The sequence below is a fragment of the Apodemus sylvaticus genome, chromosome 1 (genome assembly GCF_947179515.1).
Source record: "Apodemus sylvaticus chromosome 1, mApoSyl1.1, whole genome shotgun sequence".
Classification (NCBI taxonomy): Eukaryota; Metazoa; Chordata; class Mammalia; order Rodentia; family Muridae; genus Apodemus; species Apodemus sylvaticus.
The window spans coordinates 132,717,837-132,743,246 of NC_067472.1; the positions used below are offsets into that span (position 1 = coordinate 132,717,837).

Consider the following 25,410-nt stretch of genomic DNA (forward strand, 5'->3'; position numbering starts at 1 on the left):
CATGCAGACAGTAGGCAGCTTGAACCTTACTGTACTGACTTCATGAAAGTTGGTTTGGACTCTGACTTAGGGTAGATGGGTCAGTGACCCTGCAGGTTTGGGGCGAGCTCCTGGCATTGACTGATGTGGGAGGCCACTCCTCCTCATGCCCTGCTCCCAAAAGCACAGAAACAGAGGGTTTGCCAGGGTGGGGAGGTGAATACTCCTTTACCACAAATACATCACAGCAGGTCAAGATTTCAAAGGACATTTATTATTTTTGAAAGGTCTGAGGGGGACTTTACAAGAGTCAGAAGCCAGTAACTACAAAGATGATAAATAAAATACAAAGCCAGTATGTTGTGGCGACTTTCCAGAAAACACACTGAAAATCTTTACAGTTCAAAACTGCTTCACTTTATACATAATTACAAATTACTATACAGCGCTTGGGTTTAACCCGACTTTTTATTTAACAGGGCTTAGTACAGAAATGTTCATACAGCATTTGGAGACGACTTAACAAGACAGAGGTATAGGTGTATCCTGCCCTTCTGCAGAGCCCAGGCCTCAGGAGGAAACCTGAGACAAGCCAACTGGGCTAGGCCCGTCCCAGCAGGTGGTAACCGCAGCAGGGCAGCTGAGGCTAGGAGGGTTCTAAGGCATAGGTTCTGTGCTTCCTGCAGAGACCCTCTGGGGTCTGCGGCAGTAGCACCTGCCTGGTTTCTCCACAGGGCACACTTGCAGTAGTGGGGGCCACCCACTTTACACCTTAGTTGAGATGGAGAAATAACTCAGGACCTGTCCATCATTTGACATAGTAAATCTTGTGAGTGCAGGTAAAGGCCTCTGCCACCCCTCCCCCCCCTTTATGGCAGCATTAGAATACTTTGCATTTCTCCACCTGGCCAGCAGGTGGCAGACTCCAAAGTCTAGCAAACTAGGAATGTTATGCTACATGAAAGAAAACAAGGAGCTCAACCCAAACACATTGCGCCCTTGGTCTCTGCAGTCTGCAGGTGTGTGTGTGTGTGTGTGTGTGTGTACGTGTACGTGTGGGTGTGTACATGTGTGTGTGTATGTGTCACTGCCTCACTTAAAAGTACCCATGCGCAGATGTCCAGGCAAGGAAGCCCACACTCCAGGACTGTTTTCTAGGTACATGTCAAAGGCAACTTAGTCATGAAATACCAAGCAAGAGCCTTGGAAGGACAGTGGGTGAGGGCACAGGAGCATCTGGGATAGGAGGAGGAGACATTACAAACTTGCATGGAGAGGACTCTGGGCAAGCTCTGGCCTATGGGTCAAGGTTGTGTCCTTTACTAAGCCTGTGCGCACTAATGTTACTCTGAAGGGTTCAACACGTGTGCTTGCTGCTGCTATGAGGGAGGCCGGGAACAACCAGTGTGGGGTGGGCGGGATGAGCGAAGGGCAGCACTAGTGGTGTAGCCCACAAAGACTCAGTTCGTACCTTTTGAAACAAACACATCAGTCAGGGTGAGGCTTCCTCCCTGCAGGCGACTTCCGTGAGAGTGGGGAGGTGGGGCATGCTGGCACGGCTTTATTTTAACCCTCTCCATCTTCTAAGAAAACAGTTAACAGATTTGATTGTCTCAAAGATGAAGCCAGCTCAAGAGAGGTTATTTAAAGTGCACATGTCACCCAGATGGGATGACAACTACTGAGATGATTATAATTTTTGAGAGAAGATGCAATTTTCCAGAAAGTTCACTAGATTCCACAAGGCTGGGGTCAATTTCCACCTGTCCCCCAATGCAATGATTTCTTTTGTTCGATATAAAATCATGATTTCTCAGTATGGGGAACAGGACAGGACATAATCCTGGTCCCTAGAAAACCACCCTTCTCAGAGAAGGGACTCCACAGAAGGCTGGCCGCTGCCTCAGCCACAGCACTCTTCAGGGTCCTAGGCAAGAAGAGCACAGCAGCAACTCCCCAGCTTGACAGGCTTCTGAGGGGTGTGGCAGGGGGTGTGGCAGGTGGATCAGTTCTTGGCAAGTGGTTCTCTCCCTGGAGGAAGTTGGCAGCTTAGGGGCATGCAGAGGATACTTTGGATTTTAACTTCTCCCAACTGTCACTGACCATTGTTTTGGGGAATGTGGGTAGAAGTGAAATTGGTTTTTAAAAACAACCAAAGCAAGCCAAACACAACATAGCTGGCTGGGTCAGAGGGCACAGGCAGGGGTGGGATGGGGTAGGCAGGGGCACAGAATCAAGCTTCCCGGGGTAGACAGTGTCTCACTGCGTGTGTCAGAGTGATCCTGGAGGCGCGGTTACTGGCCTCCCTCTGCACCTCTGCACCTCTGCACAGGGAAGAGGGCAGGGCTCTGTCTGATTTTTTGTCAAGTCTAGGTGGGAGTCAGGCTCCTCCGCCAAGCGGAAGTGCTTCCTGTGGAAGGGTGCAGTCTCCCTGAGACTGAGGCAGGGACAAGGGCAGCCAGTCAAACCCTGTGGTGGATCTGAGGTGTGGCAGGCTCTGCAGTGACAGACAGCCGGGAAGTCAGAGCTGGACTTGGAGAAGGAAGCAACCAGCTTCCTGCTGTTAAGGTTCTTGAGGGAAGTACACCATAATTTTAGTAGGAAAACAAAAACAAAAACCAACCAACAAGACAAAACCCCCAGACTTTAAAGAGCCAAACCAATCTTGTCAAAAACAGGCAAAAGTGGCCAATGGGGCAACTTTAAAAATCTCCAAAAAAAAAGATAACAAATGTTCCTTATGAAAAAATGGGCCTGGGACAGAAGGGACCACCCCATCTCGACTTTGGCTTTCCTCAGGACCATCATGCACTTGGATAGACACATCATTTCTGTACTGAAAAGATGGTGGAAACTGTGGGGCCAGTACTGGTTCACTTTCAAAATAAAATAGAACAAAACACAAACAAAATAAATAAAACAAATTTAGGCTAAAAACTTTAAAGCAGAACTCTTTCAAGTAAACTGAAAGACAAATCTCTGTCCCTGCAAGGCCGGCTTGCAGGTCACCGACAAGCACCAAGTCACAGGCTGGTCTCTGCACATATGTTCAGAGCCCTGTGCTTCTGAGGGCAAAACCAGGAAATGAAGGCCACAGTGACGCCCAGGCCTCAGCGAGTCCCTCGCGGGGAGTATGTCAGCTTAGAGGGTACATTACCAATGGACTGCCCTGCACATGCGCGCTGGTGAAGGCCGGAAGCATGCACAGATCAACACATGGAGATGGAGGGCGAGAAGAGAGACAGGCAGCACTTGACAGCTTCAAGGGGAAGAGCGCAACCAACCAAGCAAACTGCATCTGAAAACCGTGTGTGAGGAGGATGTGTGACTGACGGGGTGCACACAGCCATGCGCAAGGGCCAGCTCCCCTCTGCATTGGCAAAACCACCAGACAGACTTAAGGAACCTACTTTTGCCAGTAGTCCCAGAGAAGCCTCGGGGTCCAGGCTAGTCCCGGGCAGGTGGCTGGGAGCATTAACAGGGTGCATGCTTTCCCATAGGGACCAGTAACAACTAGGAAGTGTCATACTGGGGACAGTGGTGAAGAGCTCTCTCTACCTCCTCTGTGCCCAGAGCATGTAGACAGGCATCTAGGACAGGAAGCATGTTTCTTTCTGATTTGAATAAGAACTGAGAGAGCTCAGCCTAGAGTGCAGAGACACAGACAGTGCAGACCATGCTTTTTGGTAGACATCAAGCCTCTTGCTGGTTTCACAAACATTTGTTGTTCTTCCTAAAATGAAATGAGGAATACACACAAAGGGGGTGGTGTGTGCACAGGGGCCATCTCAAGGGACCCAATCTCAGAGGACCACAGGGTGGAATACTGAACACCCACCCGCTACCTGGCCAGCCAGATGCTTGCTCTTGGCCTAAGCTATGTTGATGTTGGGGAAGAACTGTACACAGCGGTGTAGTCCATGTGTACATGAAGATGACCACTGTACACAGTCTGCACCATCTGCTCTTTGATTCTGGTTGTATTCCCCCAAAATGCAAGGTAGGGTTTCAGACCTCATTTGGAAAAACCCTCTGGGCCTTTAGGGAATCCTGACACGTCTCAAACTATTACCTACTTCTAGGGTCGCTACTTTCAGTGTCATACCCTGAGTAAAGCCAGGGCCCCCCAAGCCCTGGGCAGTTACAGGTCATAGCTGAAGTGGAGTCTGAGTGTCCATCCCCACCCCTACACAGGTGCTGTTCCTTCTTGTCCAGGCCTGGGGTAGCTCAGGAGGACTGGACACTGGGGGCAGTGGCCGTCCAGTGTAAGAGACTTGTGCACAGGGGCAGCAGGAGGGCCCCGAGGCTCCACCGTCAGGTCAGGGTTGGAAGGCGGCTGCCCTGGTAGAGGAAATGGTTCAACAGAAGATCTCTTCACCCTCTGCTGGTCCTTCTGAAGCAGGGCCATCTGCAACCATGAAGCCAAGAGTGAGAACAGGGCCCTGCTGATGTCACTTCCTGTAAGTTTCTATGTTGGGACAGGTACATACTGATTAGAGGTTCTTGGCACATATAGATTAGAATTTGCAAAGTGATTAACTTTCACATATCACTAGTGTTCATGTTTGTAACTAGGCCTCAGAAACCGAACTCTCCCACACAGAAGTGAGCGTTCAGTCTTACTGTGAGGCACAGCACAGGACCCAGGACAATGTGAAGTACGAACGGGGAGTCTACAGAGCTCATGGGAGCTCCATTACAGAAGCCCTCAGCTCGTTTCTAACCTCTCCCTGGGAAACGAGCATAAGCTCTGCCTTACACATCTGAAGGCTCAACACCCAATGATGCTACTGTTATTGGTTGCTAGAGTAAGCCTAGCAAGGCAGAGAGGGCTTGAAGGACTTCAGGTAGGTGAGTTAGTTTCCCAGCTGGGAGAATGCTTGAGAAATGAGACCTGCACTATGCATGCAGAGGTACAAAACACAAGGTCTTGGTCACTTATTGACCAGCGTCCTTTTTGGAAAAGATTATGAATGTTTTTATGTATGTACGTACGTATGTACGTATGTATGTATGTATGTATGTATGTATGTATGTATGTATGTATACCACGTTCACGCATACATTCAGCCTGTAGTGGTCAGTGAGAGCCTCACATCTCCTGGGACTGGAGTTACAAATGGCTGTGAGCCACTGTGCAGGTGTGGGGAGCTGAGCCTGAGCTCTGTAAGGGCAGTGACTCTAACTAACCTCAGGCATCTAGATCTCCTGCCCTCGCAGAAGCACTTTTTTAAAAAAATGTGTCTCTATGTGCACGGATGCCAGAGGCTTCCTGTTATTTTGGAGACAGGGTCTCTCACTGCAGCTGGAGCTCACCAATGTGTCTACACTGGTTTGTGGGCGAGCTGAGGGATCCTCTTGCTTCTGTCTCCCGCCTCTGGAGACACAAGCACTTTACCACATGGGTCATCTCTGCTGTCCCTGAACACGTAATCTTGGCGAGTGGGCTTGGTGGGCGGCGGTCAGTTTGACAGTTGTATACCCGAACTGTGAGGTTTTTAGCCCTTCGCCACCCACTCTGACAACTCACCACCAGGCTGAGCACGGCTTCCTTTGCTCTTCTTTTTTTTCTCCTTCTTTTCCTTTGGCTTAGCTAACCCAAAGAGTCGGGTGGAAGTGGAGGTGCTGGACGGGGCCTGGCTCTGCCCCTCTGGACCCTTTGTCTGGCTGGCTGAGCTCAGTATGTGGAAAGGCCCCTTATCTTTCTGTGTCCGAGAGATGCTGTTCCTTTTAGGAGACACGGAGAGTTCTGAGTCCAGTGAGCCTGATTTGGTTACAGAAGAAGGTGCGGACGGCGAGGGGAACTCATCCACATTGGGCAGGAAGGATGGAATCCGCATCAGTCTGCAGTGTCTATTTGAAACCTGCACATGTTCAAGAGAAGGCATTTAAACCGGAAGCCACATTCTGAGGAACTGACTGTAGTCAAGACTTCATGGAACTGTTATCTAAGGGCATGTTAAACTACTACCTCCAATACTGACCCCATTTATACTTTTGATGGGGAAAGAACTCCCACACCATGAAGAAACAGCATGGCTGCTCATTTAAAGACCAATGCACACAGGAATACAGGATATTGTTCCAGGGCACAGAGACTATGAGCCTGGCCAGGCCAGAGGGTCAGCAGAAGCGTGTCATCCCATCTGTGTCCTGCTGCCTGAGAACCCCCTCCCTTGTCAAAGTCCTGCTGATTTTATTAGGATTGAGTGGATCCATCCACCCTTCTGCTGGTAAGTGCAACAGAGCCACTTGCTGCTCCCAGCTAAGTGTTTGAGAGGCTCTCCTGAAAGCAGACTGTCCCCGACTCTGGGAGACATCACTTCAGTTTTTTTTCATAGTCCAAGGTCAATTAAAGGGCAGCATGATCATAGTTTTAAAAGACAGGATGATGTGCACACTCCCAAGCCATCTATTGCTTCTACGGACCGAGTTTCAGGGCAATCAGATTATCTCATTTACAGAGATAACGTCAGAGGCAGCATATTGAAAGACAGAAAGTCTTCCCGAACAAGCAGGCTATACAGAAAAGAGCATGCAACAGCATCAAACCAAATCAGGCACTAGACAGAATGCAGGTGAGTGGAGTTCCTTGCCCAAGATGTCATCTGAGTACAAGAGAGGTGACCACCTTCTATCATTTTCTGGGCTCCTCCATCTGTCACTGAGCACTGCTGACTCCTGATCGCAGGCAGGCAGGTCCTAAGGGCTCCCTTATCCTTGCTATGCTTCCTATTGTAGCGACATGCCTGACTTACATGTGCCATATAGGGCGAGGCCACTCTCTCAGATATGCTGAGGCTACTCTGACGCAGGCTGGTGGCTGGTAAAAGTGCTTGCTAGCATGAAGGACCATTAACTTCTCTGAGCTATACTCCCACCATCAATCTCCTGAAGTGAGAGCTTCACTTCCTCCCCATGTTCAGGGTAAAGCAAAGGCGCTGCACCACACCAACCTCTCTTCTGTTCACTTCATGCGGCTCTTAGGGAAGGAAGCCTATATCCACCCCCGGTCACTGCGGCTCTTAGGGAAGGATGCCTATATCTACCCCCGGTCACTGCGGCTCTTAGGGAAGCATGCCTATATCCACCCCGGTCACTGCGGCTCTTAGGGAAGCATGCCTATATCCACCCCCCCCCCCGGTCACTGAGGCTCTTAGGGAAGGAAGCCTATATCCACCCCCGGTCACTGCGGCTCTTAGGGAAGCATGCCTATATCCACCCCGGTCACTGCGGCTCTTAGGGAAGCATGCCTATATCCACCCCCCGGTCACTGCGGCTCTTAGGGAAGGAAGCCTATATCCACCCCCGGTCACTGCGGCTCTTAGGGAAGGAAGCCTATATCCCCCCCCCCCCCAGTCACTCCCTGGTCTTCACAGCAGGAAGCCTTGCCTCCCTGTCTGGTGGTCTGGCACAGGCTCTTGGGTACCTGGCAAAGGTCCTGGTCCATCTGCCTCTGGCTGAGCCGCTCTGTGTCCCTCCTCAGTTGCTCCTGCTCTCTTTCCAGCTGTTTCTGGGCAGCCCGCAGCCTCTCTAGATCGCACTGGTAAATGCCCTTCTTCTGCTGGAGCTCTTCGCGGTCCCTCTCCAGGTCCTGCTGCCTGCGGCGGACTGTCTCTTCCCGCTCAGCCAGCTTGGCCTCTCGGTCTCGAAGCTCCTGCTCACGGGCCTCCCACTCACGCTCCCGTCGGCGCTTTTCCTCCAGGTGCTGTGCCTGCTGCTTCTGCAGGTTGGCCAGGTCCTGGCGCTGCTTCTCCAGGCTCCGCTGCTTCTCCTGCTCAATGAGAGAGCTGGGGCGGGACGCACTCCTTGTGAGTGTCCTCTCTGTCAGCACCAACTTCTGGTCCTCAATGTAGCTGTCTTGTTGTAGCACAACACCCTGTCATGGCATAGGGGACAGTCAGGGAACTCAGGTCCAGGAGAAAAGCCGCCTACAGGGAACACTGGGACAGAATGGCCCTCCCCTTAAGCTTTAAGGGTGTGGTCTTGTAATAATATGCTTCAGGGCAACTTTGGTTGTTCTCAAATAGTGTCAAAGATACGAGAATTCAACTTTGCCAAGCCCGCTTGCCTGTCTTTGTCTTTCTCTCTTTCTCCTCCCCCCCCCCCCCCCCCCCCGCCCCTTTGGTTTTTTGGATTTAGTTTTTTCGAGACAGGGTTTATCTGTGTAGCCCTGGCTGTCCTGGAACTCACTCTGTAGATCAGGCTGGCCTCGAACTCAGAAATCCACCTGCCTCTGCCTCCTAGAGTGCTGGGATTACAGGCGTGTGCTGCCACTGCCTGGCCTGTCTTTCTCTTTAAGCTAAAATATGTATTTCAATTTATTTGTGTGTGGAAGCAAGTATGTGCCAAAGGGAGCATGTAGAAGTCAGAGGACACCCCATGGAGTCAATTCTCCTACCCTGTGGGTCTTGAGGACTGAGCTGAGGTCATCAAGGCAGGCATGTAGACCTGCTTAACCATCTCACCAGCCCCACATCTTCTGAAATTCTTGATATTACTTTGGGGTGGGATGAGTGTATGTGTTGTGTAGGAGGGAGAGGTAGGAAGGAGACAGGTAGACTCTTCATGAAAGGAAGGGAACAGAATGAGGACAGTCCCTGGGAAGAGTATGAGAGCCACTCTAAACAAATACCAGAGGGGTAAGGAAAGCCTCTTAGCCCTAGAAAGGGCTGTCTAAGGCGGGACAGCCTCTGGGGAAGGAAGGAAGGCCTCACATGCTGCAATGTCTTCATTTCCTTAACTGGAAGCCAGTCTTCTTTGGCTTATTTGCCAACACGTAATTTCTAAACCCGAGAGACTGAGGTCAACAGAACGACCAGCGAGCTCCTAGACAAAGGCCGCACACGTACCTGCAGCATGCTGAGGAGTTCGTGGAGGTGAGCAATGCTCCGCACAACCTGCAGCAAAGGAGTAAATATTCATTTCAGGGTCTAGCACGCCAATGGTTACAGCGTCTTCAGAAGACAGTGCACTTTAATGAAATCTTGGGAAACTGAAGGAACGTGAGAGAGTAACTGGGTGAAAGCAGCCAAGATCAAAGAAATGCATGCGTCCGTGCATGTATTCACCTATTAAAGACACTACACAAAACTTCCACTTTATAAAATGACTGGCATAAAAATATTATATACCTCAAAGTTAAAAGAAATTCCCTTAAAAATTATATTAAGTGTATGAATGAACAAAGCCAAAAGGAAACATTCAATTAACTTCTCTAAGAAAACTATCATTTCTGGAAAAAAGTTAGCAACTTTGCCTCATACATAAACTAAACCAAAATACAATACTTTCCATTTACATTACAAGTACAAGGGCTGGGGAGATGGCTCTTTGGGGTTAAGAGCACTGGCTGTTTTTCCAGAGGTTCATTCCAGGTATCCACATGGAAGCTCACAACTGTGTAACTCCAGTTTCAAGGAATACACTGCCCTCTTCAGGCCTCCGTAGGCACTACATGCAAGTAGTTCACAAAAGCATCCACACACATACAGTGAAATAATAAAAAAGGGGCTGGAGAGATGGCTGTGGTTAAGGGCACTGACTGCTCTTTCAAAGGTCCTGTATTCAATTCCCAGCAACCACACGGTGGCTCACAACCACCTGTAATGGGATCTGATGCCCTCTTCTGGTGTGTCTTAAGATAGCTACAGTGTACTCACATACATAAATTAATAATTAAAAAAACCTGACAACAAAATTATAAAAAAGGAAAACCATAAAAGAGCTAGAAGAAAATAAAAGAGAAAATAAGAAATATCCTAGTTCAGAAACATGATAGAAACACAAATTATCAATTCATAAAAGAAATACAAATAGTCAATTACATAAAACCTTACAAAGTACTCAGGGGCTAGAAGTACAGCTCAATGGTTGAGGCTCTGGCTTCAATCCACACTGCACATATGCACATGCACAAATCAAGAAATGTTATCTGAAATTATTAAACCAAGGAAATTTCAACTTAAGGATGGCAGTCATCAATGTTGGTCAGAGAAAGGAGGCTGGAGGTGCCTGGCTGTACACACTACCCCCCTTCATGCAGCATCATGAGGAGAACCGAAGAGTGGTATAACAAATACAGTGTACAAAAAAAAAAGTAGAGAAGGGATTAACCAGCAGAAAGATGCGGCTCTGCTGTGTCTTGGGAAAATGGCACTGGTGCACTAAGAGACAAAACATTAGGACAGTGGCTTAAGCCAAGAGAATAGACAGCTATACTCTCAGTTATACATTTTATAGCCACAAGATAGTTGTAAAAGGAAAACAAAAATGTTCTTAATCCAATAAATATTCTAAGTAGCTCATAGAATCCTTACCTCACTGTTTCTTTTAAGCATAAACACCAGGTTAGCATTTCCACCCTATAAAATAACAATAAAAATGCATTTAAAAATGAAAAATGTGATGTAAAACTGTACTCAATGTAACTTTGAGAAGTCACATTATACTTCCGGTTTTCCTTTTTTTTCTATCATGGCATTCCCATGGAGGGCATGAAGAGAAGTTGAACTAGAACATTAGATCATTTGGGGTCACCGACCAGGCCATTTAATGATGGTCCTGCCAAGGCAGAGTGGAATTGGGTCTGTAAAAAGGACAGGAGCCCCAAAGTGCCAGTAAGATGGGCCTCTCAACTGTATGGTTTGCTATAAGAATGTGTTTTCCCTAGAAAACAGAATTTCATTATGGTTAGCAAGCCAGTATCTGAGGCAGATCAAAGGAAAATATTTCAAAAGGCAATGAACTGAACGGAGGTGCCCACAAGTTCACAGGCCTGAGAGTTTCTCTAGAAAACCATACCTTTTTCAGGCCACTATCTGATTCTGTTCTCCTGAGATCCTGGCCATCATCACCCTCTTCTTTCTCACCTCCTAAACAAAAAACCAAACACATATGCTTAAAGCAAACAGTACAGTAAGGGGTAGTTATAGTTCTGAATCCTAGTAATAATTGAAAAAAAAAAAGACTAGGAGACACTCAGTGGTACTAGGCCATTATGCATAGTTTTACTAATGGAGAAGCAAGAAAATTAAATCCAACCAAGCAGCAAGCACGGCTTAGCAACCCTTATTTGATGCTTTGGGGCCAGAAGAGTGAGCACGTAAAGATCTTTAACATGTGGAAGATGGGACTTTGGTTCAGACACAAAGTTACTGACTGACCATACAAACTTTAACATACAGAGCTCAGAGCTCAGAACTCAGGTATACAGTATTTTGAGCATGCTGTGTCCTTACTGAAACTTTTCAAGTGCAGAGTTCCCAACTGGGACATGTTAGCAGGTTTTGACCTCTGAAGCAGTTTGGACTTCAAATTTTCAGATTAGAGATGCTCAAGCCAGAGTCAGCTTAGCTGAGGAACAACAAGAAGCTCATGGTCCCAGATGAACACAATTCTGGACTTCGTGAGTGTTTGACTCTCATGTTGTTGATGGAGGGCCAGAGGAGACAGAGCTACCAGAACCCAGGTCACTGTGAAATGCCAAGGAATAATGGATGGTTTACCTTTGGAAGCATTCATCTGATGACAGTCAAATCCTCCAAAGGTCTCTGCTCTCCGGGGCAACGAAATGGGTGCAGCCATGACTTCCTGCTCAACAGGGCTGCTGCTGGACTGTCCAAGTGTGCCACCAAGGCTCCCACTCACCAAACCCTGAAGGATTTCCACTGCAAAAAGCACACAAAACACTCAGCTGGGTATCTTTCTTTCTTCCATTAAGAAGAAATGATATTATGGCAACATGTGTTATATACAGCCTGGATTAGAAAATCCCATAGAATGGGACACCATATATTTTTAGATGGAAATGGAGGGATAAATTTCACCTTTACTACCTTGGGCCTGAAACATCTGTAAGGGAACAGGAAAGTAGAATAATTTACTGGGAGGAGTATGGTTTCTGGAGTGGTTTTAAGGTAGTTGAAAGGCCTGGAAAAGCGAGCTGGTTTGAGAACAGTGAGTAAAACTAGCTGGTTTTGCTCCTTTGAGAGCAGGCAGACTCCAGGGGCAGAATGCCCCAAACGTGGGGATCTTCCAATGTAACCCTTAACTGTTAACTTGAGACTGTCCCTGGGGCAGGGCCCGTGGAGAAGACATTGAAGCTAGAGAACAGCAGAACAGGAACAACAGGGGTGGATGAGGAAGGAGGCCCAGAGGAAATCAGAGCCACAAAGGAAAATGTTAGCAAGCATCACATTTTTGTTTGTTTGGGTTTTTTTGTTTGTTTGTTGGTTTTTCGAGACAGGGTTTCTCTGTGTAGCCCTGGCTGTCCTAGAACTCACTCTGTAGACCAGGCTGTCCTTGAACTCAGAAATCCACCTGCCTCTGCCTCCCAAGTGCTGGAAACATCACTTTTTTTAAATAAGGTATTAAAAACAATAAATATAATAGAAAAATAGATGTGAGGAAACTCTTTTTAAGTTTAGTATTTTTGGGAGACAGAGTACTATGCAAACCAGGCTGACCTTGAACTCATAGAGATCCACCTGCCTTTGCCTACAGAATGCTGGAATTTAAGGAATTTGTCCCCAAGCACAGCAAAAAACATTATAGAAAGTAACAATTTTGCCAGGCGGTGGTGGCGCACACCTGTAATCCCAGAACTCTGGGAGGCAGAGGTGGGTGGATTTCTGAGTTCGAGACCAGCCTGGTCTACAGAGTGAGTTCCAGGAGAGAGAAACCCTGTCACGAAAAACCAAAAAACCAAACCAAACAAAAAACAAAAAAACCAAACAAAATACCCTTTGGGCATCTAAGCAAGAAACATGTGACTTATATGGAGAAAATGAAACTGTTACCAGCCTCTGAGCATGATGGGAAAAATGATGTGACATGAGAGTAATTGATATACTCAGGTATGATAATATTAGCCAAAGATTTCATTTCTAGAAGATCCTTTCAAATCAATAAAGGAGTCAGAAATATTATTTTGATGGCCCTTTGAGGACAGTGACCTACACATGGGAATCTATAAAAATGTGCTTAAAAACAAATATTGTACGCCGGGCTAGGAATAGAGTGCATATGCATGGTTACAGACCCTGTGTAGACACAGTGTAACTACTTAAGAAGGGATGGGTATGGGAGACAGTCTGCCTTGGATGTAGTAAGAACTGTATTGGTAAGAATACTAGTATCATTCTTACACTAGTACTAGTGTTAAAGCATGATTGGGACATTATTTTTAATTAAAATCATCTCTCTCTCTCTGTCTTTCTCTGTCTCTCTGTCTCTCTCTCTCTCTCTGTGTGTGTGTGGTGGTCCATGCGTGTCAAGGAGTCAGGGACATAGTGTGGAGGTCCCTTTTTTATTATGTGGCTTCTGAGAATCAAACTCAGGTCATCAGGCTTTGCAACAAGTGCCTTTACCTAAACTGAGCCATCTCTCCAGCCCCAATAGAGGCTATTCTAATTCTATAATATGGGTATCTTTGAGAAAGAATACCCATATGTGGTCAACAGACAGATATTTGTAATTTGTAACCTGTAATTTGTAATTTGATTAGCTCCGTGCACTGAAAAGGATAACAGAGTAATGACTAAAACCTCACAGTAACTACTATACTATCCTTGGTACCTTGATTGTGATCTTCAAATATTTTTCACTAAAGGAGACCAGAACTCTTGAAAGAACGATTCCCTTAACTCCAGCAAGCAAGTTCTGCACTGCGGCCATGCGCAGACTTAGCAGACACAGGAGTACCACTGGCAAGTGGGGGACATTGACCTTTAAATGAGGTTGGGAACTGCTCAGAGACCTAGAACCCACGATAGCAAGTTTATTTTGGGGCTAGTGACTGATCACAAGGCCTCTTGTGCATGCAGAGCTCCATCTCTGAGCTACAACTGCAGCCTCATAACATGTCTACAACACAGTGCAGGCCTAGCAGAGGACTTGCACAAACCAGTTTATTATCTTGAAAACTGGCATACAAGGGAGAACCACCCTCCCCCACAGCATTCAGCCTTCTATCCCAGGGTTTCTATTCTGCAGAAAAGGACTACCTAGGACCCGATGCCCCCCTGGGAAAGAATCAGCGCCACAGAACACACATTATCAAATTCATCAAGTTTGAGTAATTCAGCGTCTGAAACCAGTTGTGACTGAAAGATCTAGAGGACAGAAAGTGCCATATGGAAACATCCAACCCATGGTTCAAAAAGCTCAGCTACTCCAAGGATAAAGTTCAGGGCAAACATGGGGGAGCTCAGCAGGCATGCAAGGGGAGTTTTATGTCAACATGACACAAACTAAACTTATTTGGGAGAAGGGAACCTCAATTGAGAAAATGCCTCCACAAGATGGAGCAGTGGGCAGGCCAGCAAGTCAGCAAGCAGCACCCTCCATGGCTTGGGCCAGCTCCTGCCTCCAGTCCTGTCCATTCACCATGGGGTCATGCCTGATGACCTAAGTTTGATCTCTGGGACGCACATGGTGCAGAGAACAGACTCCCCAAGCTGTCCTCTTACCTTCATGTGCACACCACAGGATGTGTATTCCCACACACACACACAGAAAATACATTAACATAGCTTAAAAAATAAAAACAAAAAGGGGCTGGAGAGATGGCTCCACAGTTAAGAGCACTGACTGCTCTTTCCAAGGTCCTGAGTTCAATTCCCAGCAAACACATGGTGGCTCACAACCATCTGTAATGAGATCTGGTGCTCTCTTCGGGTGTGTCTGAAGACAGCTACAGTGTACTCATATACATAAAATAAATAAATCTTTAAACAAACAACCAGAAAGAAGGGAAAATATTTAAGTGATTATTAATACACACTAGGGAAATTAGGAGGAAGTTAGGTATGATGGGGACATGCAAAGGCTTTCAAGGTATCTGCCACATTTTATTTCTTAGCCTGCTTAGTTGTTATAAGGGATAAAGTTTACATGACAATTTACTACACTGATCCTGGGAAGTTCTTTGTCCGGGTGCTTTATTTATTAACAGCAGAAACTGGCAGGGGATATTAGTGTGCACATAGTGTGTGTGCATAGGGAGGGGCGGACGCTGGGGTAAATTACCTTCACTTATTGCACTTTTCATCAGCGGTCCTCCTTTGAGAGCCTCCTCTGTGTTGGAGCGGAAGAGCACTCTCGGGCTGTGTGTTGGGGAGCCATCCTCAGGCAAGGGAGTGCTGCATTCAGTCATGTCCCGGAAAATCATCTCCTTCTCTTCCAGCAAGAGGAGGATCTGCTGGTCCTTCTGCTGAAGCTGTTCTGCAGGACAAATGGAGAAACCATCTAACTCGGCTGGAGTTGTGGATCACAAGCTGACCGAGAGATGAGCACCACCTTGTGGTGGTTTAGGGAAGGGCCACGACACGAGATGCCTCTCATCCTGAGCACAGGGCTGCTGCCCTGGGTTCTGTTCTGTGAAGCAGCAGCACTTCTGAGTCTGCTCTGCCCTTTGTCTCTGCTCCCTTCCTGACTGTTGCTCTCTTCCCCACCATCTGGCACTGGTGCCACGTTCCTGCAACCACCTTAATTACAGAACCTAAAGAGTTACTCATTTTAGTCTTTTCCTGCACAGATATTTATTCCCTCTTTCTAAAACATTCTAACCGTGTTGCCCAGAGGATATCAGTTTCTTCCGGGGCATTTTATGGGTCCTGCCCATATGGGTCTGTGATGGAGTGGCACAGCTGGAGGCCTCTCTACCATACACGCTTCCCTCCGGGGGCTTGTACTATGTCAGCTGCCTCCTGTATGCTGATAATCCCCAGCAAGCACCCTTACACCTGCTTTATTTTCTGAACGTCAGGCCACTGTGTTAAGTGTCACGTGAGGATCTCAACCAAGAGGGTACTATCAGGATAGCGGAAATTAACCCTTCCAGCTGATTTACCTCTAGTTTACAGTTTCTTCCTTAGCACTCTATCTCCCAAGTTACCCAGCTTGGTAAAACGGTATCTTTGCCTATCCTGCCCCATCACTCATATCCAGCTGTCTAGTGGGTTTTCTTTTCTTTTTTTCTTTTTTAAAATTTGTTCTTTGGCAATTTCATGCATGTATAAAGTATATTCTTTTATCCTAATTTCTTTCCTACCTCTAATATCTGATCTCAAGTCATTTTCCATTTTCCTACATCCACGACTTGCTGTTTTATTGTTTTCTGACTGAGTTTAACTAGGATCATCACTGTGAGTCTGATGAGCCCCTCAATGGGACTTAAGACCACAACTACTTTTCCTTCCAATTCTATGGCGGAAGGGGTAGAGCCCCTATCCCTGATTGACTCCTAGGGCCCACTGACGGCAGACATAGCTGCTGTGGAGTGCTGATTGTAACCACTGTGCCATCCCAGAAACCAGCATTCATTGCGCTTCTCCCTATCTTGAAGCTCTTACATTTCCTGCAGCCTTTCCTCCACCACGCTCCAGACCTCAGAGGGAGTGGTGTAAAAGGGAGTGGTGCTCAGCGCTGAGCACTCACTGTCACTGACTTATTCTCAGCATCTTCAACAGTCATACATCTTTGCATTCACCATGGTTCTTTGCTAACAGGCATCTCTGGTTGAAGTTAGAAGTAGCATTTTGATTAACAACCTTATTTCTTCATCTGCCTGCTTACCTACTCATCTCTCACTAACTTATCCTATGGATTTCCCAAGTGGTCCATTTCCAGAAGTACCTCTACTTCCTCAAGCAATTCTCCTAAAAGGGTTCAACACTTGAAAACAGGTGTATAGCAGGTATAGCACTCACTGGCTAGTCACAAATGGCTGTAACTCCAGCTCTGGGGGATATGATGCCCTCTTCTGGTATCTCTGGCCAGCAGGCATGGATATGAGGTACAGACATATACAGGCAAAACACACATACATATATGCATACACACACGCATACACACACACATACACCAGCCCTAGATAGATGTTTGTGGTTTGGACACAGGTGACTTTGTTCATGTCTTGTCATAGAGAACTTGCAATATTTTATAGTCATGGCTAAGGTTAAAACGGAAAAGATATTTGGGAGTTCTTGAGTTAGTCTGTTCCACTCTTTGCATTCCCTGTCCTTCTCTACTGTTATACTCACAGATGAGCTCAGATGGCTCAGGGACAAGGGACGCGCTGCTGTTGGAGGAGTGCTCAGTTACCCACTAGTGTTTCATGCTGTCCTGTCTCCCATTGTGTAGATGACACAGTTAAAGCCCTCAAAGGTCAAACATCCCAGGGCTAAGTGGGTGTGTACTTAATGACCGAGCTGGAATCTTATCTGTTTTCTGTTTGTCGTGAGACAAGTCTTGATACATAATTCTGGCTGGCCTTATTCCTGGATCCTCCATCCTCAGCTCTAGAGTGCTGGTACTACACGCCCTCTCATTAAGCAGTACAGCCTGGTAGTCTTCTTGTCTTTACTATATATTAGTTGAATTTTTTAAAAGTTCTTTGGGTAGAAATAAGACCAGGAGTTAAGTGAACAGAGTTTAGTAACACCATTCTGTTACCCTGAAGGATGGGAGAGGAGAAAAGATCGTTAACTTCAGACCCCCATTATATCAAGTCTATTAGCCTATAATTAGGATGACAAGGATAAAGTCTTCCTTAACATTTGTTGGGCAGTTGGCTAGAGTGCTCAGAATTGAATCCAGATCCTCTGCAAGTGTAACCCGTGCTCTTAGCCACTGAGCCACTAGACTATTCTTAGTGCTGTTCCATTTCCAACATTTTACCTTTTAACTCCCGGGCTTTGGTATCCAACAATTTCTTTTCTTCCTCATTCTCACTGGGAATTCCTTCATCTTCATCTCTATTCCTGATATAACCGAAATAAAGCAGGATGAAACAGACAAACAAGAAAACAGACAGACAAACAAGATGCCTCTGATGTCAGTTATGTGGTCACTGCGTGTCCTCAGGACACACATGGAGGTAAGAAGAGAGTGGAAAAGGCTCACGTACAGGGAGTTGATTGTATCCTGAATGATTTGAATCCAGCTATTCCGCTCCTCTCTGGAGCTTGCATGGACCTCCACCATCTCTGGATCTTTCACCCCCATGCTGATGAGGAACAGGCCTTTCTCCTCATGGGCCACTTCTCTTACAATCAGCTTCTTTAAGGAGATCACTGTTGACTTATGATCCTGGACAGAGCAGGGAGGCAAGTATAAGAGATGCATACAGTACACTCTCTCTTGAGGACAGCTCTGACTTAAAGTAAGACCAGACAGCTTTAAATACATAGGACTTAGTAAACAAAACAAAATCACTTTAGCCCTCTTCCCAAAAAAACTCTCCTAGCTTCCAGATAAGTATTTCATCATCCTACTCAATTTTGTACAAGCTGTTTTCTGCATGATGAATCTGGAGACACATTCCACAAATGGATTTCTATCGTGACCAAATCACCAAGTGTTCAGGGCATTCAAAAAGATTTTGAAGGAGCATAAAAATAACTTTGCAGTGGAAAGGAGTAATAACAAAAACATGACAGGGGCATGGAAGAAATCCCTCAGAGGAGTCATCTATCATGAGCCCTGTGGGTTTCAGTGGCCAGGTGAGCCACAGGCAGATGACAGACATAATAATGCTAGCTGTTACAGTTACACCCAACCTAGCTCGTCTGAGCATGACATTTCAATGAGAAGAAAGTAAGAATTCAGCTCACCAATGATGCAAACACGTATTTCTGGTCTTTTTCTTGAAGGAAAACTAAAATGTCAGTGAGTAGAACTGCTTGAACCTCTGCAAAGTAGAAGTGGGAAAGAGAAAGACAAGCTTTTCATAATAAAATCAGGTTCAGCAACCACCCTCCCCCAATGGTCTGCAATGTGCAGGAATTAGAGCTGTTCGCTAGAACTTAGAGGTGGTTTATTCTATTTTTAAAGTCTTCGAACTTATTTTGTTATCTTTAATGAACTATACCATCTAGCATTTCACAAATCTTTAGAGAATTGTTGCTTTCAACCGTAAGTATAGTAACAGTATTACATACAGTGAAACCCCAGCTTTCTCTATTAGAAACAAGAGGGGAGAATATACATTTCAGATCAAAAATGGACAATAATATAAATTCCTTTATGATACTGGTGCATGGAGAAATGAGAAATTCACACGTTGTAAATCGATGTGTCACTTGTAGCTTCGCCTTCCTGTGATGTTTTAACAAACATTAGTTGATCCATAGAACAGAGGATTCAAACATACTAAGTTACTGGCAAAGCAAGTAACGGCTTTCATCCTAGCGCCATTTCAGGCACTTCATAAGCCTTATCTCAGAAAAGGTTAAGTGATACATCTTGTATTGCGTGTGTGTGTGTGTGTGTGTGTGTGTGTGTGTTTATTTGTCTGTCTTCCAGAAGCTGACTTTGGGTGTCTTCCTCTGTCACTCTTTTTACCTTATTTTAAAAACAGGCTTCTTTCACCGAACCTGGCTAGAACTTATCATTTTTGGCTGGACAAGCTAGTCAGTGAGTTTTGGGGATCTTTCTGTCTCTAATTGATGCCCTTCTTACCCAGGTTAAAGGTATGCATCACTGTATCTGTCTTTTTATGTCAGTTCTAGAAATCTGATTCAGATCTTCATACCTACACAGAAAGTCATTCAAAAGGTGACTATTCAACTAAGTCATTACTCTGTACTGCAAAGTTTTAAGTATAAAATACTTTTAAGAATAAAGGTGAGGAATTGGAGTGATGGCTCAGTGGTTAAGAGCACTGACCATCCTTCCAGAGGTCCTGAGTTCAATTCCCAGCAACCATACGATGACTCACAACCATCTGTAATGGCAACGGATGCCCTCTGCTAGTATGTCTGAAGACAGCTATTGTGTACTCAAACATAAAATAAATAATTCTTAAAAAAAGAATAAAGATGAACTTCAACCAATGATAAATAGCAGCCAACCTTTTACCAACATACTCCATGGAATATTCTTCTGTCTTCTCCACTCTCCTCTAGTGTTAGAGATGAAACCCTAGGTTCTGTGCATGCTAGGAAATCACTCTACCTGAGACCTAAATTCACAGCCCACAATTTGTAATCTTTTCCAATTTCTCATTATATTAATGGGAAAGAGCGGCCAGGAAGCTGCCCAGAAGTGATGTGTAGCAATACTTAAGTATGATAAAGCAGAGGCTTTCTCATACCCCTTAGAGAACAAGACTATTGGGCTCACACTCATAAAAACCTGGTTCAATCCCCAGCACTGCATAAAATGAGTGTGGTGGTGCATACCTGTAATCCTAGTACTTGGGGAGTTCGAGGTGATCCTCAGCTGAGTTTGTGACTAGCCTGGGATACCTGAGATTCTCTTACCGGCTACCCCTCACAAACAGGCCAGATATATTTCAAAGCAAAAGACAAAACCCCTATCCCCAATATTCTACCCCATCTCACCTCATCTTGTCCCAGGCAGCTTTAATTGTTGACCTGACACAGCCTAGAGTTGTCTGAGAGGAAAGCCTCCACTGAGGACTTGTCTAGGTCAAGAAGGCCTGTGGCTAGCCAGGCGGTGGTGGCACACGCCTTTAATCCCAGCACTCGGGAGGCCAGCCTGGTTTACATTGTGAGTTCCAGGAAAGCCAGGGCTACACAGAGAAACCCTGTCTCAAAAAAAAAAAAAAAAAAAAAAAAAAAGGAGGCCTGTGGTTGTGTCTGGGGGGGAGCTCCTTAATTTCCGAGGAAGGCCTCAGCCCGTAGGTAGAACCATTCTCTGGATGATCTGGGCTATGTAAGAAAGCTGGCTAAGCAGGAGCTGGTGAGCAAGACAGAGAGTGAATCAGCACCCAGCACTTCTCATGGCTCTTGTTTAAGTTCCTCTCCTGACTGTGACCTGGAAGGCAAGCTAAATAAACTTTCTTCCCCACTAAGGAAGTTAGTTTTGCTTTTCATAAAGGGTGTTTTTAATCACATCAGCAGAAAGAAAATTAGAACACTTGCACAGACATCCGTATAGCAGACACATATGTAGCTTTGTAGGCAGAAGTAAGTTCAGCGTCTACCGTTAGTTAGTCAGCTCTCTTCCGTTCCATTAAGACAAAGCCATGTGTGGGAGAAAATAGTGTAATGGGGGAGGTAAGTGATAAAATACTAGGTTTTCTCTCATATGCAGATCTAAATTGAATTATTTGTAATATATGATATGAAAGCTGAAGGAGGACTATCTGGGGACAGAGGACCAGAAGAAGGCGGTGGTGGAATAAACAACCATGTACGTGTATTAAAGTATCATAATGAAACCCATTGTTTCGTATGCTAAGAAAATTAGAGAATACTCAGGCAAAAACAATCCTTGTTTTGTCCAAATTATCATGGTCAAACTAGGTTGAGTATAAATTGCAGAATGTTAAACATGATACACACAATCAGGGTGGTGGTGGTGGTGGTAGTGGTGGTGGTGGTGGTGGTGCATACTTTCAATCCCAGAACTCGGGGTGGAGTCAGAAGGGTCTCTGTAAGTTTGAGGCCAGACTGAGTGAGTTCCAGGACAGACATACATAGGGAAACCCTGTCTTGAAAAACAAACAAACAAACAAACAAACAAACAAACAAACAAAGGCCACAAAGCCCCCAACAGAGTGTCAGCAGTGTCTAACACTCAAGTAGATCTAGGTTCTGTCACCAGCCATCCCTATCCCTGGAATGGAACAGAACAACTCAACATCTCTAATTGGATCCCAGAACTTAAAACTTCAAAAAACAAAAAACCCTCATGATGAGACTATTCCTCTAGGCATACAGAGGGACATTTTCTTTTATCCCCCAAGGAAAACGCACATCTGGCCAGCTGGTGAGAACTACCAGGCTGACCCTTTCCATCTTCCCCTTGGGAAAAGTGTAGCTGACGGTTCCCTGGGAAGCAGGGGGGTGATTTATGCAGCCTATCATCCCTTCTTCAACCTCTGTCACCAGAATCCCCCACAACACCACACAACAAACAGGAGCTAAGACGTCTAAATCTTCAGACTAGACAACAGTATTTTTCCATGCCCTATCATTAGTTTTGACAAGTTTTTTAAGTTTACTTTAGAATAATTCAGATATTCACCAAAACTAAGTTCTAAAAGCACAGTTTTTAACTTTGTAGGATCCTGAGGTTTATCTGATCAGTGTTACGTATCAGAGAAGAACAATCCCACCCCTTCAACGGGGAACCCATCGCCGTACTGGCTGTTCTTGGCACGGTTCACTGGGATGGGAAAAGGACTAAGCAGCACACCGCTCTCCCAGCAGGCATTTCTAGGCAGAAACTTACTGTTCTGCTATTGATCTGACCACAGCTTTCTTCCGACAGCTGGAACCTATTTGTTTTTATTTTGAGAATAAACTGCCAAGGAAGGGAGAGTATAAAGTGTTGGCTTCAGACAGCAGCTTGCACAAACTGAGGTCCTAGGGAGAAGGATGGGCCTTTCTGAACCGCCAGCCTGCTTCAAAGACTGTCTCAAAGTGGTGGTGTGGAAAGAGCTTTGGGCTAGGCCCTCAGACCACCACAGAACAGAAGGGCTGGAAGAAAGGCATGCATAATTCAGGCTCATCACAGGGCATCTGAAACACCACTGACTGTAGTGAGGGACACTTTAAAAATTACCCATGCTTTCCCCCACTGCTGTGCAGGCATTCGTGGGTGCTTTCTTAAATACCCCCAACAACTCCAATGCCTTTGTGACTTCCAGTGTACTCTACGCTACCCATAGTTATGTTGAAAAAAACAAACAAGCTAACGAAAAACCAAACAGTCACAGTGAATTTACCCTTTTCTCATGTGAATCCCTTTTATTGTGAGCCTACTCCGTGCCCCACTGCCAGCAAGAGCATTGTGTGCCAACTCCTGAGCATGTGCAGGGCACCTTGGCAGCTGGAGCCCAGCAGTTTCTTATCTCCTATCACTCTCTGAAGTCTCTCTGGGAGCCCAGAAGAGGTAACTTTCTCTGGGTTCCCAGGCCCTCCCAGCTCCATGCTTTCCAACCTCCAGTATTATCTTCCCCTTCATTCTTCAAGCCTTACCTCTGCTGCCATTCCTCCTTCCTCTCATTCCAGTACCCACCACACTGGAGAACAAGGGCCTCTTTCTCGCGGGTTGGAAGCCAGCTGCCTGGCAGGGACTTCTGTACTATGTCCTTAGCATGTTAAAGCTACGCTAAGGGCAACTGCATGCTTGACAGCAGACACCTATTGGCATCATCACTTCCCTGAGACAGGGAAGGAAATATCCCTTCTGATAGCCAAGTGCTACTGGACAACAGAGCACCTGAGGCCTGCACGGACCCTCAGCTCACTGAGCCCAGGACTGTGGCAGGAAGGCTGCAGCTGCTGGGAGGTTAGAGCTCACATAGGCACGACACCTATCCAGGAAAGGTTTGAGAAACTGACGGCTTTCATAAAGGTAAGATGTACTGATGAGTTAAAAAAATACCCTCTAACTTCCTTAAATTATTGTAGGTGACCAATGAAAAGCGAGAACTCATAAGAAACAAATGAGAAACCTGTAATGATCTATTTGGCTTTAGCGAAAAATGAATATAATAAAGTAATAATGAACCTAGTTTAAGTAAGATTTGCCTTTCTCTAAGGTCTCTCTCTCTCTCTCTCTCTTTTCTCTGTGTAGCTCTTGACTGTCCTGGAACTCACTCTGTAGACCAGGCTGGCCTCGAACTCAGAAATTCACCTGCCTCTGCCTCCCAAGTGCTGGGATTAAAGGCGTGTGCCACCACCACCCAGCTTCTCTAAGGTCTCAGAAGGTCTTTGGAAATGATGAATTGTCAGCCTCACAGACTCACGGTCCCTAACTCAGACAATTCTGGCACTGACCCTAATCCCACAATGGCCACTCAGCGCCTCTCTGGAGGAATATGTCTTCCCCAACAGACTGCTTCCTGCTGTCATCCTGCATGGTGTCTGGATGTTTCCTGTTCTCCTCAGTCTCACAGACATGGACACAGTCTTACCTTTCAGCCTTCCTGTTGTGCTCTTCAGAAACACGCTCCCGTCCCGCACCAGCTTCTTCCGTCTCAGGTCCTCCTTGGCGAACATCTGCCCACTCTTCATTCTCATGATCGACTTGCTATCCGTCTTCGCATAAATCTCACCTAGACGCACTTTCTTCTCGTAACTTGCCACTTTGCTGTCCACGGCTCCAATCACTTCCTTTACCAGACTCAAGGACTGAGTGAGGTCTTCCTGCTCCACTTCATTGTCTTGGGAGAGAAGACCAATTCTACTTTAATGGATCCACAGTGCAGAAGGGGAGGAGTCTGCATCATTACATTCCCTTTGCTGTTTATCAGCCTTTCACACTGGAGCTAAGACGCCAAGTCACATGCCTGCCTTTCCTGCTATTCAAAGACGTTAGATGTTCTCAATGCTATGGATGATATGTAATTATATGTTCCAAAATAAAAGAAACCAATGCTTTAGGGAGTGAGAGCAGTAGGGGTGAATCACCAGCCTCAGTTATATCTCTACCTACTCTTGAATGCTACTGCCTTATAACATTTAATGCTATTGATATAACTGCCCAGGAGAAGCATTAACTGAGAGAAACTACTACATAGGGATTAGATGAGACAGAGTAACAATTTTAGCACTTATGGGAAGAAATGGCAGGAACTGCTGACCAAATCCAACTTTATCAGAACTAGTGCTCAGGGCACTTAAATTTTTAAGAGGACCAATACATGGCCCCTCCTTGGTATCATCTATCACCCCAGTTGTAGTGATTTCCCATTACAAGCTGGTATTTCAGAAGAGCCCGGGGCCTTCTACATGTCCAGGAAGCACTCTAGCACTCAGCTGTGCCTCCACGGGTTCTGTGTTTGCCTCCTTGATACCAGGCCTCACTGGCTGGCCAAGTTGCACTGGAATCTGCTCTAAGTCTTCCCAGGCCTTACACTTGTAGTTTGGTTTCCCTATAATCTCAGCAGGTGGGAGGCTAAGCAGGGGAGTGCCTTTGAGAGTAGACTGTGCTACACAGGAAAGCATGGTTTCAAAAAACTAAAAATGGCAACAAAATAAATAGGCAAGAAAAGATGCTTTCAAGATAGACTCCAGATGTTGGGTATGGTGTCTCACACCTGAAATCTGAGCACTTTTTGGGGATGTTGAAGGAAGAACTGCTGTGAATTTAGGTCAGCCTGGGCCAGAGTGAGAATCACTGTGCCCACAAAGAAACAAACAAACAAACAAACAGACAAACAAACAATCACTGACATAAATACAGGTACTCAGGCAGGTCTGCTAGAGTTATGATAGAGCTCTGCTACAGTGGTTTCCAGGACTGTATAGATCTTAGTTTACAAGGAGACTCACCTTTGGTACATTGCAGTATCCTTTGGAATAAAACTGGGTACTTGGTGATCCTCTGAGTTACAAGTAATATGCACTCTGGAATTCCCAGCCTTCTTACTACTGAACTGCTCATCTTCTTCTGCAAGGGAGCGAATAAACTGTTAGTCACCGAGTGAGGAAGATGGGTCTAGCCAAA

At 45.9% G+C, this 25,410-nt stretch overlaps 1 protein-coding gene across 9 annotated transcripts in view; it reads right to left on the bottom strand.

Moving 5' to 3' along the window:
* Window positions 1-231: 231 nt before the first annotated feature.
* Window positions 232-25,410, bottom strand: part of Akap13 (A-kinase anchoring protein 13) — a 283,839-nt gene continuing 258,660 nt past the window's right edge. For 8 of the 9 annotated variants that reach the window (XM_052160563.1, XM_052160546.1, XM_052160555.1 and 5 more), the window contains 13 exons: window positions 25,236-25,353; window positions 23,876-24,124; window positions 18,597-18,673; window positions 17,891-18,072; window positions 17,662-17,744; window positions 15,010-15,204; window positions 11,487-11,648; window positions 10,783-10,853; window positions 10,299-10,343; window positions 8,832-8,879; window positions 7,409-7,858; window positions 5,510-5,843; window positions 232-4,387 (listed from right to left, as the gene is read on the bottom strand). In XM_052160563.1, the coding sequence (XP_052016523.1) occupies window positions 4,338-4,387; window positions 5,510-5,843; window positions 7,409-7,858; window positions 8,832-8,879; window positions 10,299-10,343; window positions 10,783-10,853; window positions 11,487-11,648; window positions 15,010-15,204; window positions 17,662-17,744; window positions 17,891-18,072; window positions 18,597-18,673; window positions 23,876-24,124; window positions 25,236-25,353 (2,064 nt within the window). In that variant the 3' untranslated portion in view covers window positions 232-4,337. The remainder of the gene's footprint in view (window positions 4,388-5,509; window positions 5,844-7,408; window positions 7,859-8,831; window positions 8,880-10,298; window positions 10,344-10,782; window positions 10,854-11,486; window positions 11,649-15,009; window positions 15,205-17,661; window positions 17,745-17,890; window positions 18,073-18,596; window positions 18,674-23,875; window positions 24,125-25,235; window positions 25,354-25,410) is intronic. The other variant, XM_052160538.1, reaches the window with a different exon arrangement.